Raw genomic sequence first — 12803 nt, 5'->3', positions numbered from 1 at the left:
TGTTGGCCACAAGTGGAAGGGAGGCAGGGGAGACAATCACTTTCTCTGGGAAGTGACTGATGGTGTTCACTCCAAATAGTCACTGGAATCGAGAGTACAGGCTTTTGGAAGAGTCATTGTCCACGCAAAAAGCGAAGCATAGGTAGCAAACACTCCAAGGTGTGTTTTCTACCTACCCTGTCTCAGGTTGCCCCCTGTACTTGACTGATCTGGAAGTTGAAGGGAAGATAGACTCTCTTTCCAAGCAGGAACGGGAATTTCTGTGCTCGCTTCTCTTCTATGCGCTCAACTGGTTTCGTGAGGTGAGTAGAGCCTTGTCTGCATGTTTTGGAGTGGAACTGAGGAGTAGCACAAACACAAACCCCAGACTGCAGGGGTGCAATTGCTGAGGAAGAGTCTTGCCTCTTGGAAATGTTCTCCAGCAAGGTCTTCTCTTTCTTTCTCTTCATTGCGATTCTTTCTTCTTTCTTCTCTTCATTACGATTTATGCTTTATCCTGATTCTAGTAACTACTCTGCTTACTTGGCTAAGAACTTGACCTGTAGCTGCTGTGCTGTTGCTTTTCAGATTGCATTTTCTTACGGGCTTCTGAAGAGCTTTGTTCATGCAGTCTGGATTTGGTCACCCAGGCCACTTGTGCTAATTGTTGTGTGCTTATCTGGGACTTGTGGATGTTATTCAGAAAAGAAAAAGTAAAAATGGATGCAAATCTCTCTAATTCACAGTGAGTTTGTTTTGTGTCTCTAGGTTGTAAATGCTTTCTGCCAGCAACAGGACGCTGAGATGAAGGGGAAGGTTTTGACTCGAATACAGAACATCACAGAGCTGCAGAATGTGCTAGGAAAATGCTTGGCAGGTGTGTATGAAAACATTTGCGTGTTCTGGGCCTGCACCAGCTGTGAAGTGAAAGGTATTGGTTTAAACATCAAAGAAGGAATTGTATGGTAATGTATGCTGCATTATTACAGTGACCTAGGAATCTGCCTGAGTATAGAGGAGGAAGCCTGTTTCTCTCCAAAAGATGCAGTGTGATTCTCTGGCATTCAGGTTGTACCAAGGTGTTGAGGCCTGTTACAAGCACCAGCTGCCTTCATTAACTTGGCCCATGAATTCCTGCTGTCTGGCAGCTGGAAGCCAGTGCAGGAACCTGGTGGTCTCTGTCCCAGGCCAATGAGCACAGCCACAGAAACTGACAGATGACAACAGTTGAAGACAGCACCTATGCATAGGACTCATGTAAAACATAAATAAAGACAGCCGAGTCCCCTTCCTGCTCTTCAGCTGCTTAAGACACTTTTGAGTCACAAGCACGCATGCATTTGCGGATCCCCAAGTACTGGCACAGCCCCTCTGTCTGCCTAATACTCCTGCCCAGATTTTGGGCCCTATAAACTGCTCCACATGTCTCCTACTAACCACCCAGTCCAGCTTGCTGCTCCTCACTACCCAGCAGACACACACACTCATATACAAACTTGTCCCACAGGCACTTCATGCTTGTAGGTCCTCCAGATCCCAGCATGGACCATCCACCCAGCTGATAGCCCCTCCTGGACCCAGGGCCTCCTACTTGCTGGCTAGTCTGCCTTTGAAGTTGGACAAGAAATTGCAGACGCACACCCCAATGCGTGCCAAATTTGGGGAAGATGCAAATGCTCGCCCCTGCTCTGTCCCAGCAGCCAGCACCGGGCACGTGGGCTGTGACCCGTGGTCCTGCTCCAGCTGCTGGTGCTGAGTCCCTCACTTGCTCCACTCACGCTGATGCCCTCTAACATCTGGTTCTCAGCACACACAAACGCTGTTTCTGCCCCAGTGGCTGGTAGCTGAGACCCCCACCCACGCCAGGAGCTGACAGCGAGGACCCACTTGCTGCAAGTGCTGGCACCAAATCCACTCACACCAGTCACCCCAGTAGCTGGTGCTCTGGCCACAAAGTCCACAGGACCTGTCGAGGTGCTCCCAAGAGCTATTGGCCCTGCAGCTACTGAAGTTGAGACCTTTGCTCACTCCAGATACTGGCACCAAAGGCCAAGGGCTCCTAAACGCCCAGTCTGACTCTAGTTGCTGGCCCAGCCTTTACTCACACAGGTCTGGCCAGTGGTTTGTGTTTTGTGTCCTTTGCACACACACACTCACAGGATAAGAGAAGTGAGGTTACATTGAAATGAAGCTAAGAAAGGATTTAATATGAAGATAGGACAGACTGGGGGGTCAGGTGAAGGGCTCAGTCATGCAAATGTATTGATTGGCAATGTTGTACTCATGTCCAGTCCTTTTATACCTGCTTCTATGTGTTCCCCTCTTCATTCCTCCCCATCCCCTTTCCTTGCATGCACATTCCTTCATCAGTTTGCATAGTTCCACCACCACTCCTACTCCCCTGGAATATCACAGGGGAGTTTTAGGTTAGATGTTAGGAAGAACTTCTTTACTGAAAGGGTTGTGAGGCATTGGAACAGGCTGCCCAGGGAAGTGGTGGAGTCACCATCCCTGGAAGTCTTCAAAAGACGTTTAGATGTAGAGCTTAGGGATATGGTTTAGTGGGGACTGCTAGCGTTAGGTCAGAGGTTGGACTCGATGATCTTGAGGTCTCTTCCAACCTAGAAATTCTGTGATTCTGTGATCACAAGTCCTATAGTTCCTCTTTTTCATCCCATTTTATCAGTTTCAAAGCCCAGCTGCCTCTCCTTAAACTTTTGCTGGGAATTCCTTATTGACCATCAATTAATAAGTGGAGACTTTTGGTCTACCAGGTTTGTGTTTGTCCTTGTTTATGGGCTTCCCCTATTACTTATACTCTTTTTTGCATTGAAAAGGTTCTCAAGCAGATAACCTTAATAAAGAATCCTTTATCACCTTCCACAAGCTATCCATTACAAACTTTGTTTTTAAACCAATGAGTCAACATCAATCCTAAATAAAGAGCCTCTTCAACACCTTTCTATTGCTCCAAGAGAGCTACAGGGACAGCAAGGAAAGGGCTCAGATGTGCTAGAGCAGCCCTTTCAGCTTCACTTACATTTATGAAGGTCCAAAGACAGCTGAGCTCTTGTTATTCTCCCTTTCTGGAGGAATGCAAAGAGCTGTGATTCTGGTGCACAGCTCTGCAATACAAGAAGGTTGACTGGAGCTAAATGTGCCTGAGCATAAGAGCAGAGGGATGTTCACAGGGATGGGGAAACATGGGATACTTCCTTTAGATGTGTATCTTGCCTCTGTTTTCTCATTCAGGAGCTGAACTAACCAAAGTTCTGCATTTTGGCTCTTTCAGCAACCCCTGGTTATGTCCCACCACCAGCTACTTTTGATTCTGAAGCCACGGAGGGAGGACCATCCGTTAACGCTGTTGGTGCCATGAGAAAAAAAAATGGTAACAAGTTTATAACAAGGAAGCAGATGTGATGGGTTTGATTGGCAAGTTGCACTGCAGTCAATAGCACTTGTGTGATGCATAAAGCACAGAATTTCTGGTATGGCCAATCTAGCTTGAAATCTTACCTGATCAACTCCTGGTGAAGATGGAGGTGTAAAATTTTTCCTACTCCATACAGCTGCTGGATAGTCTGTTTTTTTGGGGAAAGCTATGCTTAGCATATAACTATTGAAAATTCATTGAAATGAATTCCCCAGATCCCCTTTAGATCTCTTTTCATTGATGGAAATTCTGTTGGCAAGCTGTCAGTCCTTTGGCACAATGGCCAGCAGTTCTGAAGTGTTCCGCTTGAATTGCTTTTGGAGCTTGTGTGAATGTTACCTGGCCCTGGTGACTTCCTGGATGATGTCTGTTTGATCTAACAAGTTGTTTAGGATTACTTGAAATGTAGTTCCTTTGGTCTCTCGAGATGCTACACAGTGTGTCAGGTTTGAGATTCTCCCCACCTTTGTCAGCAGTGAAGCCTATCGCAAGGAATTCATTGAGTTACTCTATTATTGGCATAGTGTCCCTGCAAGCCCCTTCTGGAGTTGTTCATCTTGTTGTCATCTTCCAGGTCCTCTGCTTTTCTCAATGAAACAGCAACACTGATTTTGGTTCACACATTTTTATTTTTTTTTAAGATAATGGCCCACCATTTTTTTGCAGTCACAGCATAACATTTTTAAAGTACAGTAAAAAAAAGTGAGACTTACTTTAATTTCTTACCTTGATTTTATAAAAGAGAAGCTGGTTGGGGAGAGAGCCCCAAATGCTTTTGACTCTCTTTCTGACCATGATCCTGGCTGCAGATGACACACAACCTGTGTATATTCCATGCTTTCTTAGGGCTGATTAAAGTACAGCTTGAGCTATTTCCCTGCCTTGCAGCCTCAACAGTGTTGAGCATGGTGCAGCTTTTTTTTTTTTTTTAAAGTTGCTTTTCTCTTTAAGGAAGGAAGAAAAAGTCTGATGGCAGCAAAGCCAGCATTGCAGACCGTTCTCAAGCAGATGAAAGCTCTGAGGGAAACCAGCCTGACAATGAGCTCTCTGAGCTGGAGAAGGTAGGAATATACCCCTGGGGACTGGCAAGAAAGGCAGACAAAGGAAAATGACTTAGAAAAAGAAACAAAAGTTTTGAATTACTCAAATAATCAGGCAACTGCTATTTCTAGACTCTGATCAGAAATTGTGAGATAAATCTGGAAAATACAGACCCTTGTAAGGATCGTATTTCCCACTGTCTCCAGTCTGCTTCAGTCACAGGTGCTTTGATTTTTCATATTTTCTTTGGGGTGTATTTTCTTTGATCAATGTATTCATCATAAGGCACATTAAAAATTACCCATTTTCATCCCATGTTAAGAGCTAGTTCCCAAACCTGTCAGCTAATGAATTGTTGAATTACATTTCTAGTTCTTTGAAGCAAGGTCTTAAAGTATTGTCATCGTGTTGAGAATGCAAGGTCTGTGCTGGCTGAGGGAGCAAAGCCAGAGAAGTGTGCCTGGTTTTGGGCTCTGATGTCTGGCTGGGCACGTTTAGCCTGGAGAAGAGAAAGCTTTGGAGAGACTTCGTTGTGGTCTTTTAATGCTTAAAGGGGTCTTATAAAAAGGATGGAGAAGGACTCTTACTTGATTAGATTATGATAGGATAAGAGGGAATAGTCTTAAACTAAAAGAGGATAGATTTAGGTTAGACATTAGGAGGAAATTCTTTACTGTAATGGTAGTGAGGCACTGGCACAGGTTGTCCAGAGAGGATGTGGATGTCCCATCCCTGGAGGTGTTCAGGGTAAAGCTGGATGGGGCCTTGGTCAGCCTGATTTAGTGGGTGTTGTCTCTGCCTATTGCAGAGGGGTTGGAGTTAGATGATCTTTAAGGTCCCTTCCAACACAAGCCATTCTATGAATAATGTCACAAGTTACAACAAATAAACGGAGTCTCAGGTAGTTTGGGAATTAATGTAACTAACCTTTCTTAGCTAAACAGAGTACAGGTCCCAGACTAACCCAAAGATGCCATGCCCTATCCAGGACAACAGAATAGAGAAATCCTGGTGTGAGCCACATATAACACACATTGGGTCACACGACAGGGCTGCATGGAATGAAACTCTACGAATTTATAGATATGATTAAAAGCAAGATAGCATCCCATGGTTTACCATCCTGATAGTTATCAAAGACAAAAACATTTGCCTTCCCCTTTTATGGTGCTTATGGGACACTGTTTTTTATCGAGTCCAGAATGAGTTTCATGATGGCTGTTGATTCATGGAAAGACGATAGCAAAGATTGTTCCAGTTTCCTAGATATTATTTTTTTCCAGAAAGCTTTTAGTGACTTGTACAGTACAAAATGGAAATGATTCTAATTCTGTGTGCCCATCTCTGTATTAGCTACTGTGAATTCTTCTTAGTCTTGTTTCAGCCTGGCATGAAATATAGAAGACTGTGTGAAAGAAACGGCGTTATTTGAGCTAGTAAGTCTTATAGTTTTACAAGTTGCAAGCTGAATTCTGCCATTTACTTTTCAGACTGCTGCTGAGAGAGAGGCAGGGAACCCTCTGGTGCAGCTGCAGAGTTATCGCCCCTACTTCCGAGAACTAGACCTGGAAGTGTTCACTGTACTCCACTGCGGGCTGCTGACAAAGTCTATCCTGGACACAGAGATGCATACAGAGGTGAGTGGAACAACACAAAAACATCCAGGTATGACTTTGTGTTATGTATTGTCTCTCCCTGAGGCCTTGTTTCCTTCTGATCCATTGAAATGGGTAGAAGATTGATCCAGGGCTGTGAGCTGGCTACTAGGAGAGAATCTGTCCGCAAAGAAAATGAAGTACCTCAGGGCACTGAGATAAAAAGGACTTTCCTTCTATATTAGACATGAAGTACAGCAGCAATATTTAAAAATAATAATAATTTTAATATTGCATATAAGGGGAAAAGATACAGCATAACGTATGCATTTAACAGAAAGCAAGAGGATAAGAAAGCAATACTGAACACTGCTCAGCTGCAGGATGTGGTGGCCTACCTATTGCAGAGAACCTATGGCATTACAGTCCAGATTGCGAAAGGCAAATGTCTCAAGTTATCAGCAGATGAATCTGTGTAAGGGGAGATTCAGGTTGGGTATTAGGAAAGGATTCTTCACTGAGAGGGTAGTTGGGCACTGGAACAGGCTCCCCAAGGAAGTGGTTATGGCACCAAGCTTGTTGGAGTCCAAGAAGTGTTTGGACAATGCTCTCAGGTACATGGTTTGATTTGTAAGTAGTCCTTTGTCAATCCAGGAGTTGGACTCAATGTTCCTTGTGGGTCCCTTCCAGCTCAGGATATCCTGTGATTCTAGATGGGAAACTTGGCTCAAATATGGGATTAGTGTCATGGATGTGCCCTCCCTGGACAGGGTCCTGTCTCCCATCTGGGAGCTTCTGTAAAACTGCATTACTATGGATATGGAAAGCAGAAATGCGTAATTTTATTATGCTCTTTGTAGGCAGGCTGAGTCCACCTAGAGTCTAATTTTGTTGCACAGCAGTGGGATTAATAAGCTATGAAAGGGGCACAGTAGGCTGGAGTGTGGTCTGGCCTGCTCCACGGCCAGCTATCTCTGTGTGTACGGAGAGCAGGGCAGTTGGAAGACTGTATGACAAATCTCCTGGCATTTGTGGCAGTATTTCAAATTATGTCTTGGCTATTGCTCGGTGACTTTTGTGGTTCTTTGGACTCAAACCTCTTTTTATCCCTAGGACGTCAATGGTATTTTGAACTTTAATGTATAAATTGGTTTTCTGTCAGTATGGAGGAGGTGAAGCTGAGCTTCAAGGCACCTACAACTAGGTCCTGAGTCCAGGAATTGACTGTCCTTCCTTGTAATTACAGGCTAGTGAAATTGTGCAGCTGGGGCCTGCTGAACTCTACTTCCTCCTGGAGGACCTGTGCTGGAAGCTGGAACATGTGCTGACTCCAGGCTCCACAAGGAGAGTGCCCTTCTTAAAGGCAAGTACAGCAGTAGCTAATGGTGCAACGCCTGTGCCAAGCAGAGCATGTCAGTGACTTCCACGCGTATCCTGAATGGATAAATGCTTTTCAGAATTATTTTCGCTTAACAGCTAAATGTCCCAACTGTGTGTCACAGCAGCATTTGTCCTTTGTCCTAAAGACAATTTGTCTTAAAGAGATTTCTGTACCACTTCTCTGTACAAGGGGACAAGATGTAGCTCAGGTTAGGCAGATAGAAGCTGTTGGACTCAGTTTTTTTTGTTTGTTTGTTTGATTTGTAGTCTTTAAAACAGCACCTCGAATGTAGTAACTCTTTGGTTTCCTGGCCGATGACTTCAGGAAGAAAGTAAATGCATGTGGCCCATTGCATTAAACTATGAGAAATTCACTACATCAGTGTTCCTGTTCTTAATCTTTCTACCTATCTTAATTCCCATGTACACAGACTGCCTTCTCTTAGTGTTTGAGTAAAACATGATGACCTAGATGTCACATCAGTTTTGTTCGCTCCATCAAATGTTGTCCACTTGTCTGAGTTGGTGCTGGTTGTTCAGCAGAAGCCCTTTTTTTTATTCAGTGCTCCTTCCTGGCAGAGTATATGACATCAGGAATTGCACTGCTGAAGTAATCTTAAGTTATTCTTAAGTATGTCATACAACATTATTCTCAAGTAAGACTGATGAAGTGACTTTGAATTTTTGGGTTTGCCACAGGAAAGAAGCCATAAGGATATTGGCTTTACCCACCTGCGTCAGAGATCCCCTAAGGAAGTTGCTGAGTGTGTAGTCAAGCTACTGAAGCCACTGTGTAATCACATGGAGAACATGCACAATTACTTCCAGGTCAGTGGGCAGCAATTTTGACTCAAAAAAATCATCCGGTTTTGTTGCCTCTCAAAGTATTTTTGGTTTTGTTTGTGGGGGAAAAGAGAGTGTTTTTGGTGTCTTGAGTGTTTTTTTTTTTGTTTTGTTTGTTTGTTATTTTAAACATGGAATTTATGGAAATGGATTGCTGTGCTGTTGTCTTTCCTTGGAATGGCATGTAATGAATGATTTGTTCTGTATTAAAGGCAGTTACACAAAATCAGGGTGTGGTAGACGAACCAGGAGTGAACATCCAGGAGCACCAGATGATGTCCTCTTGTTACCAACAGCTGCTACTAACTTTTCGCTTGCTATTTGCTTGGTGAGTTCAAGCAGAAGAGTATATAATTGCATAAATAAACAAGGTGTATTTGCTGCTTCCTTTTCTTCTTCCCTTCCTTTAAAGTATTTGTACCCAGCAAATGGCCTGTTAGTCATGCAGAACAACACACTGCACACATGCACACAACACACTGGAGACATTTAAACATTTTGTAGGTATGTCAACCTTTGTTGTCGACCCTGAACTAAACCAGTAGGTGATTCACAGTGAATGCAGGGTAGTCTGAAGCATAGAACTGGTCAGCATTCATTGTGTTAATCTGTGTGGTTTTGGATTAAGACCAACATAAGAGGCATACTCTCACACCTGCCTGTGCAACTCTCATTCTGCCTAAGGATCTTGGAATTTCTTGCCCCTAAGTCCCCTTGTCTCAGGCTAATTTGTCATTGCCTGAGTCCTGAGCAATAAAAGACTTCCTTCTGTCAATGGATAGGATGAATGTGTGTTTCATTAATGAAAAGCCTGTGCTGCTCATGTACTTGAACTGGATTCATAAATGCCAAACTCAGTGCGTGTGCAGCATGGATTTAGCCTCCGCATCTGTTAGTATAATTCTGATTAGCATCATGGAGGTTTTTTATCTGAATCCTAATTTAGATCTGTATGTAGAAAGCACTTTACCTTTGTTGTACTTCAAAAACGTCAGTAACTGTAAAAAGAGTATGAAAAGGCAGTAGCAGAGCACAAGTAACTGTCACTTTGGCACTCCCTAAACGTTAAATGCTTAGTTATAAAAGTTACATTCTCTTTAATATTTAGCAGAATTTTCTAATTTCCTTTTTCTTTTCCATTGCCCTGGCAGTTGCAGGGAAAAAGATGGAGTATTTGAACTAAGCTTGCTGTTAAAATTGTGGTTTTTTGTGTGTGTGTGCCCTATAACTTTCATATTGCTGGGCTCTTCTTGCATATCAGCTTCTTTATTTTTCTTGTTGCAAACATATGCCCAGATATGCTTTTGTATCTGATATCTCTCCTCTTTCTAGTCTGATGATAAACTGGACTTTTTTTTCTGCCCTCAGGAATGGTTTTTCTCAGCAGGAGAATACTGACTTGCTAAGGTCAGCTCTCCAGGTAGTTGCAGACAGGCTAAAGCCAGGAGAGACGGAATTTCTTCTTCTTGACGAGCTGATAAGGTAGAATCAATATTTCCCAAACTTTGAAAGTGACGAATTTCAAGCAGGTTGTTTTTTTGTGGGCATTGTGGGTAAATGTGTGTTTGGGATCTCTCCCAGAGATGATACCACCTTTAAACAGGGGATTTTCCATTTAGTCTAACTATAGTGCAGTCAAAGCTAATAAAATGTTGCTACAGGATTGTAAGATGTGCATCAGTCTGTGCATCTCATTTGTAAGCGAGCTATTTGAGACTGGGAGATCAGCAGGATTCACAGAAGGGATGAGCAGGTTCTGGGTAGTTAAAAGGTCTGTAGGGACATGAGGCAAAAGCAGTGTATAAAGACGTTGCTAAACTTAAAGTGACTGGAGCCTGAGAAAAGTTTCCCAGTGATTGACTTTTGGTCTACTAGAGGTTGACTACCCCTCCTTCAAAGAGAGTATTGCTAGAGACAAATGCCAGGCTAGACTATGGAGACCTTGGATCTAAGCTGGTCTAATACACCTTTTTTATTTATGTGCTTATGGGAGATTACCCTATTTATGCTCTCTTTACCTTTTTTCTTTCCTGTCATTCCCCAGTGAGAGTTTCCAGTACCTACTGAATTTCCAGCAGAGTGTTCCCAGCTTCCAGTGTGCATTCATCCTCACTCAGCTCCTGATTGCCATCTCTGAGAAACCAATGGCTGGCTGGAAGAAAGAGAAAATGGGTAATGTGTGAAGAACCTCTTCTCCCAGATTAGTTTTCATGCTGTCCTTTGCCAGGAAATCTTGGGTTCTGTCTCTGGAGTGCATGTTTTTGGGGAGAGTTTTCCTCTCAGTATCCTAGTGGTCTCACCAGGCTGAGCAGTCCTAGCCACTAATAAAAGGAACTGCAGTAAATGTATGAGAAGCTGTTTGATGTTTGTTTTATTGTGCCTCAGTCACATGCAGAAATGCAGACTCCAGCTCCTTTGGTTGGTGTTTTTAAAATCAGAGCCTCACAACTTTTAAGAGTTTCTGCTGTTTAATTTTGATACCAGTTTAACCGTTGATGATGGAGCTAACCACAGACATAATCAGATGTAACTTCCCTTAAAATGAAATGTCCACGTAGAGCTGTTACTTCAGGGTGGAGAGGGGAATGCTTATCTGTTATTAACCCCATACAACAAATGTTCTCAGTCACTAGAACCGCCCTTCTTAGGGATTAGGACCAACTTTGTAGGAGGGACAGCATTCAAGCAGATAAGGCATGCTTGCATGCTTGCATAGGCATGCTTGCAGGTAATATACAAGAAAAACACTTGCTCTCCGCTTGGAATTCTTTATTTCAGTGTATGACAGCTCTCTCAGCTGTACCTTGTCATACTGAGACATCTCTAGAATTTGCCTTTCTCAGATGTCCGTAGCTACTCAGAATGATAAGTTCTCATCTTTGAGAGACGTGATAAATCCCATCTTTGATGGGATTTTACTGCTTTAAACAGGCCCCCATTGAGAGAACTGCCCACTGACCATGTCAGGGAATAATAAATTTTAACTAATAATATCCGGTTTTAAAATATTTCTGCAAGACACATGGACACGTGGCCTTTTTATGGAAGAAGGAAATTGCTTTAGATTCTTGGGAACCAAAGCATGTACAATTTCTTCTGTAAGTTATTCCTTATCTTTTACAGCTTTGCTGGCAAAGCAGTTCCTCTGCCGGTCCTGGGTGAAACCCAGTGGGGACCAAGAGAAGGGCAGCCAGTTCAACAGCGCGCTGCATACTCTGCTCTGGTAAGACTCAAGCCGTTGTAAAAGCATGCTGAGACACTATAGAAATTTTTCTAGTTGTTACTGTTGTTGCAGAGGGATGACTCCTCTCAGTCATTACCCTCATACTTTAAGGATACAATGAGTGGTAAGAATTCTGTTAGTCATTGGCCATAGAAGCATGCTTGGACCTCGTGTTTGCTAGATGATAGCTTGTCAGTGTACATCAACACATCACAGATATGTGCACATACAAGTAGAAATATGGATATGGACTAAAATATCTTGTTTTGTTTTCACAAAAGTGAACACTAATCTGCTCTCACTAAAGCCAAGGAGCGCAGGACTGAGTCTTAGATGAAATATAATCACCAAATCAAAAGATGGTGAAGGTTGGGAGGGACCTTTGGAGGTTCCTTTGTTTCAACTCCCCTGCTCTAACAGGAACCCCTTAGAGCAGGCTGCCAAGGACCAAAAGAGGGTTTGTGACTTCTGGAAGAAGGGACAGGCAACTCAGGAGGACTACAGAGCTGTTGTGAGGTTATTACAGGGAGGAAATCAGAAGAGCCAAAGCCCAACTAGAGTTTAACTTGGTCATTACTGTAAAAGACAATAAACATATTTTTATAAGTGCATAAACAAGAAGGGCTAAGGAGAATCTCCATCCTATATTGGATGCAGGGAGAAAAAGTGATGAGAGATCAGGAAAAGGCTGAGGTACTTTAATGCCTTCTTTGACTCAGACTTCATTAGTAAGACTAATTGTTCCCAGGGTACTCAACCCGCTGAGCTGGGAGGCAGAGGCAGGGAGCAGAATGAAGCCCTTGTTATTCCAAGGGGAATGGTTAGCCACCTACTATACCACTTGAACACATACAGATCTATGCGGCCATATGGGATCCACCCAAGAGTACTGAAGGAGTGCTCACCAAACCACTTCTAATGATTTATCAGCAGCCCTAGCTATCCAGGGAGGTCTCAGTTGACTGGAGGTTAGCAAACGTGACGCCTGTCTACAAGAAGGACAGCAAAGAGGCTCTGGGGAACTGCAGGCCTGTTGGTCTGACCTTGGGGCCAGGGGAGGTGATGGAACAGATCATCCTGAGTGCCCTCACACAGCACATGAAGGACAAACAGGTGATCAAAGACAGACAGCATGGGTTTATGAAAGGCAGGTCCTGCCTGACTAACCTGATCTACTTCTGTGAGAACATGACCTATTTAGTGGATGTGGGAAAGGCTGTAGACTTTGTTTACTTGAACTTTACTGAAGCAGTTGATACTGTTTCCCACAGCCTTCTCCTTGAGAAACTGGCTGCTTGTGGCTTGG

General features: G+C 43.4%; 1 protein-coding gene across 1 annotated transcript in view; it reads left to right on the top strand.

The window, feature by feature from the left end:
• The window catches only part of FANCD2 (FA complementation group D2), a 40256-nt gene that overhangs the window by 26158 nt on the left and 1295 nt on the right, over nt 1-12803 (top strand). The window contains exons 25-35 of the mRNA XM_032194443.1: nt 187-302; nt 748-856; nt 3272-3370; nt 4367-4476; nt 5947-6093; nt 7298-7414; nt 8131-8259; nt 8487-8602; nt 9643-9756; nt 10319-10446; nt 11398-11497. Of these exons, the coding sequence (XP_032050334.1) occupies nt 187-302; nt 748-856; nt 3272-3370; nt 4367-4476; nt 5947-6093; nt 7298-7414; nt 8131-8259; nt 8487-8602; nt 9643-9756; nt 10319-10446; nt 11398-11497 (1285 nt within the window). The remainder of the gene's footprint in view (nt 1-186; nt 303-747; nt 857-3271; nt 3371-4366; nt 4477-5946; nt 6094-7297; nt 7415-8130; nt 8260-8486; nt 8603-9642; nt 9757-10318; nt 10447-11397; nt 11498-12803) is intronic.

The sequence above is a fragment of the Aythya fuligula genome, chromosome 10 (assembly GCF_009819795.1).
Source record: "Aythya fuligula isolate bAytFul2 chromosome 10, bAytFul2.pri, whole genome shotgun sequence".
In the NCBI taxonomy this organism is placed as follows: domain Eukaryota; kingdom Metazoa; phylum Chordata; class Aves; order Anseriformes; family Anatidae; genus Aythya; species Aythya fuligula.
Note: the sequence above shows the minus strand (reverse complement) of the source record. Positions and strands in the feature narration are given on the sequence as shown.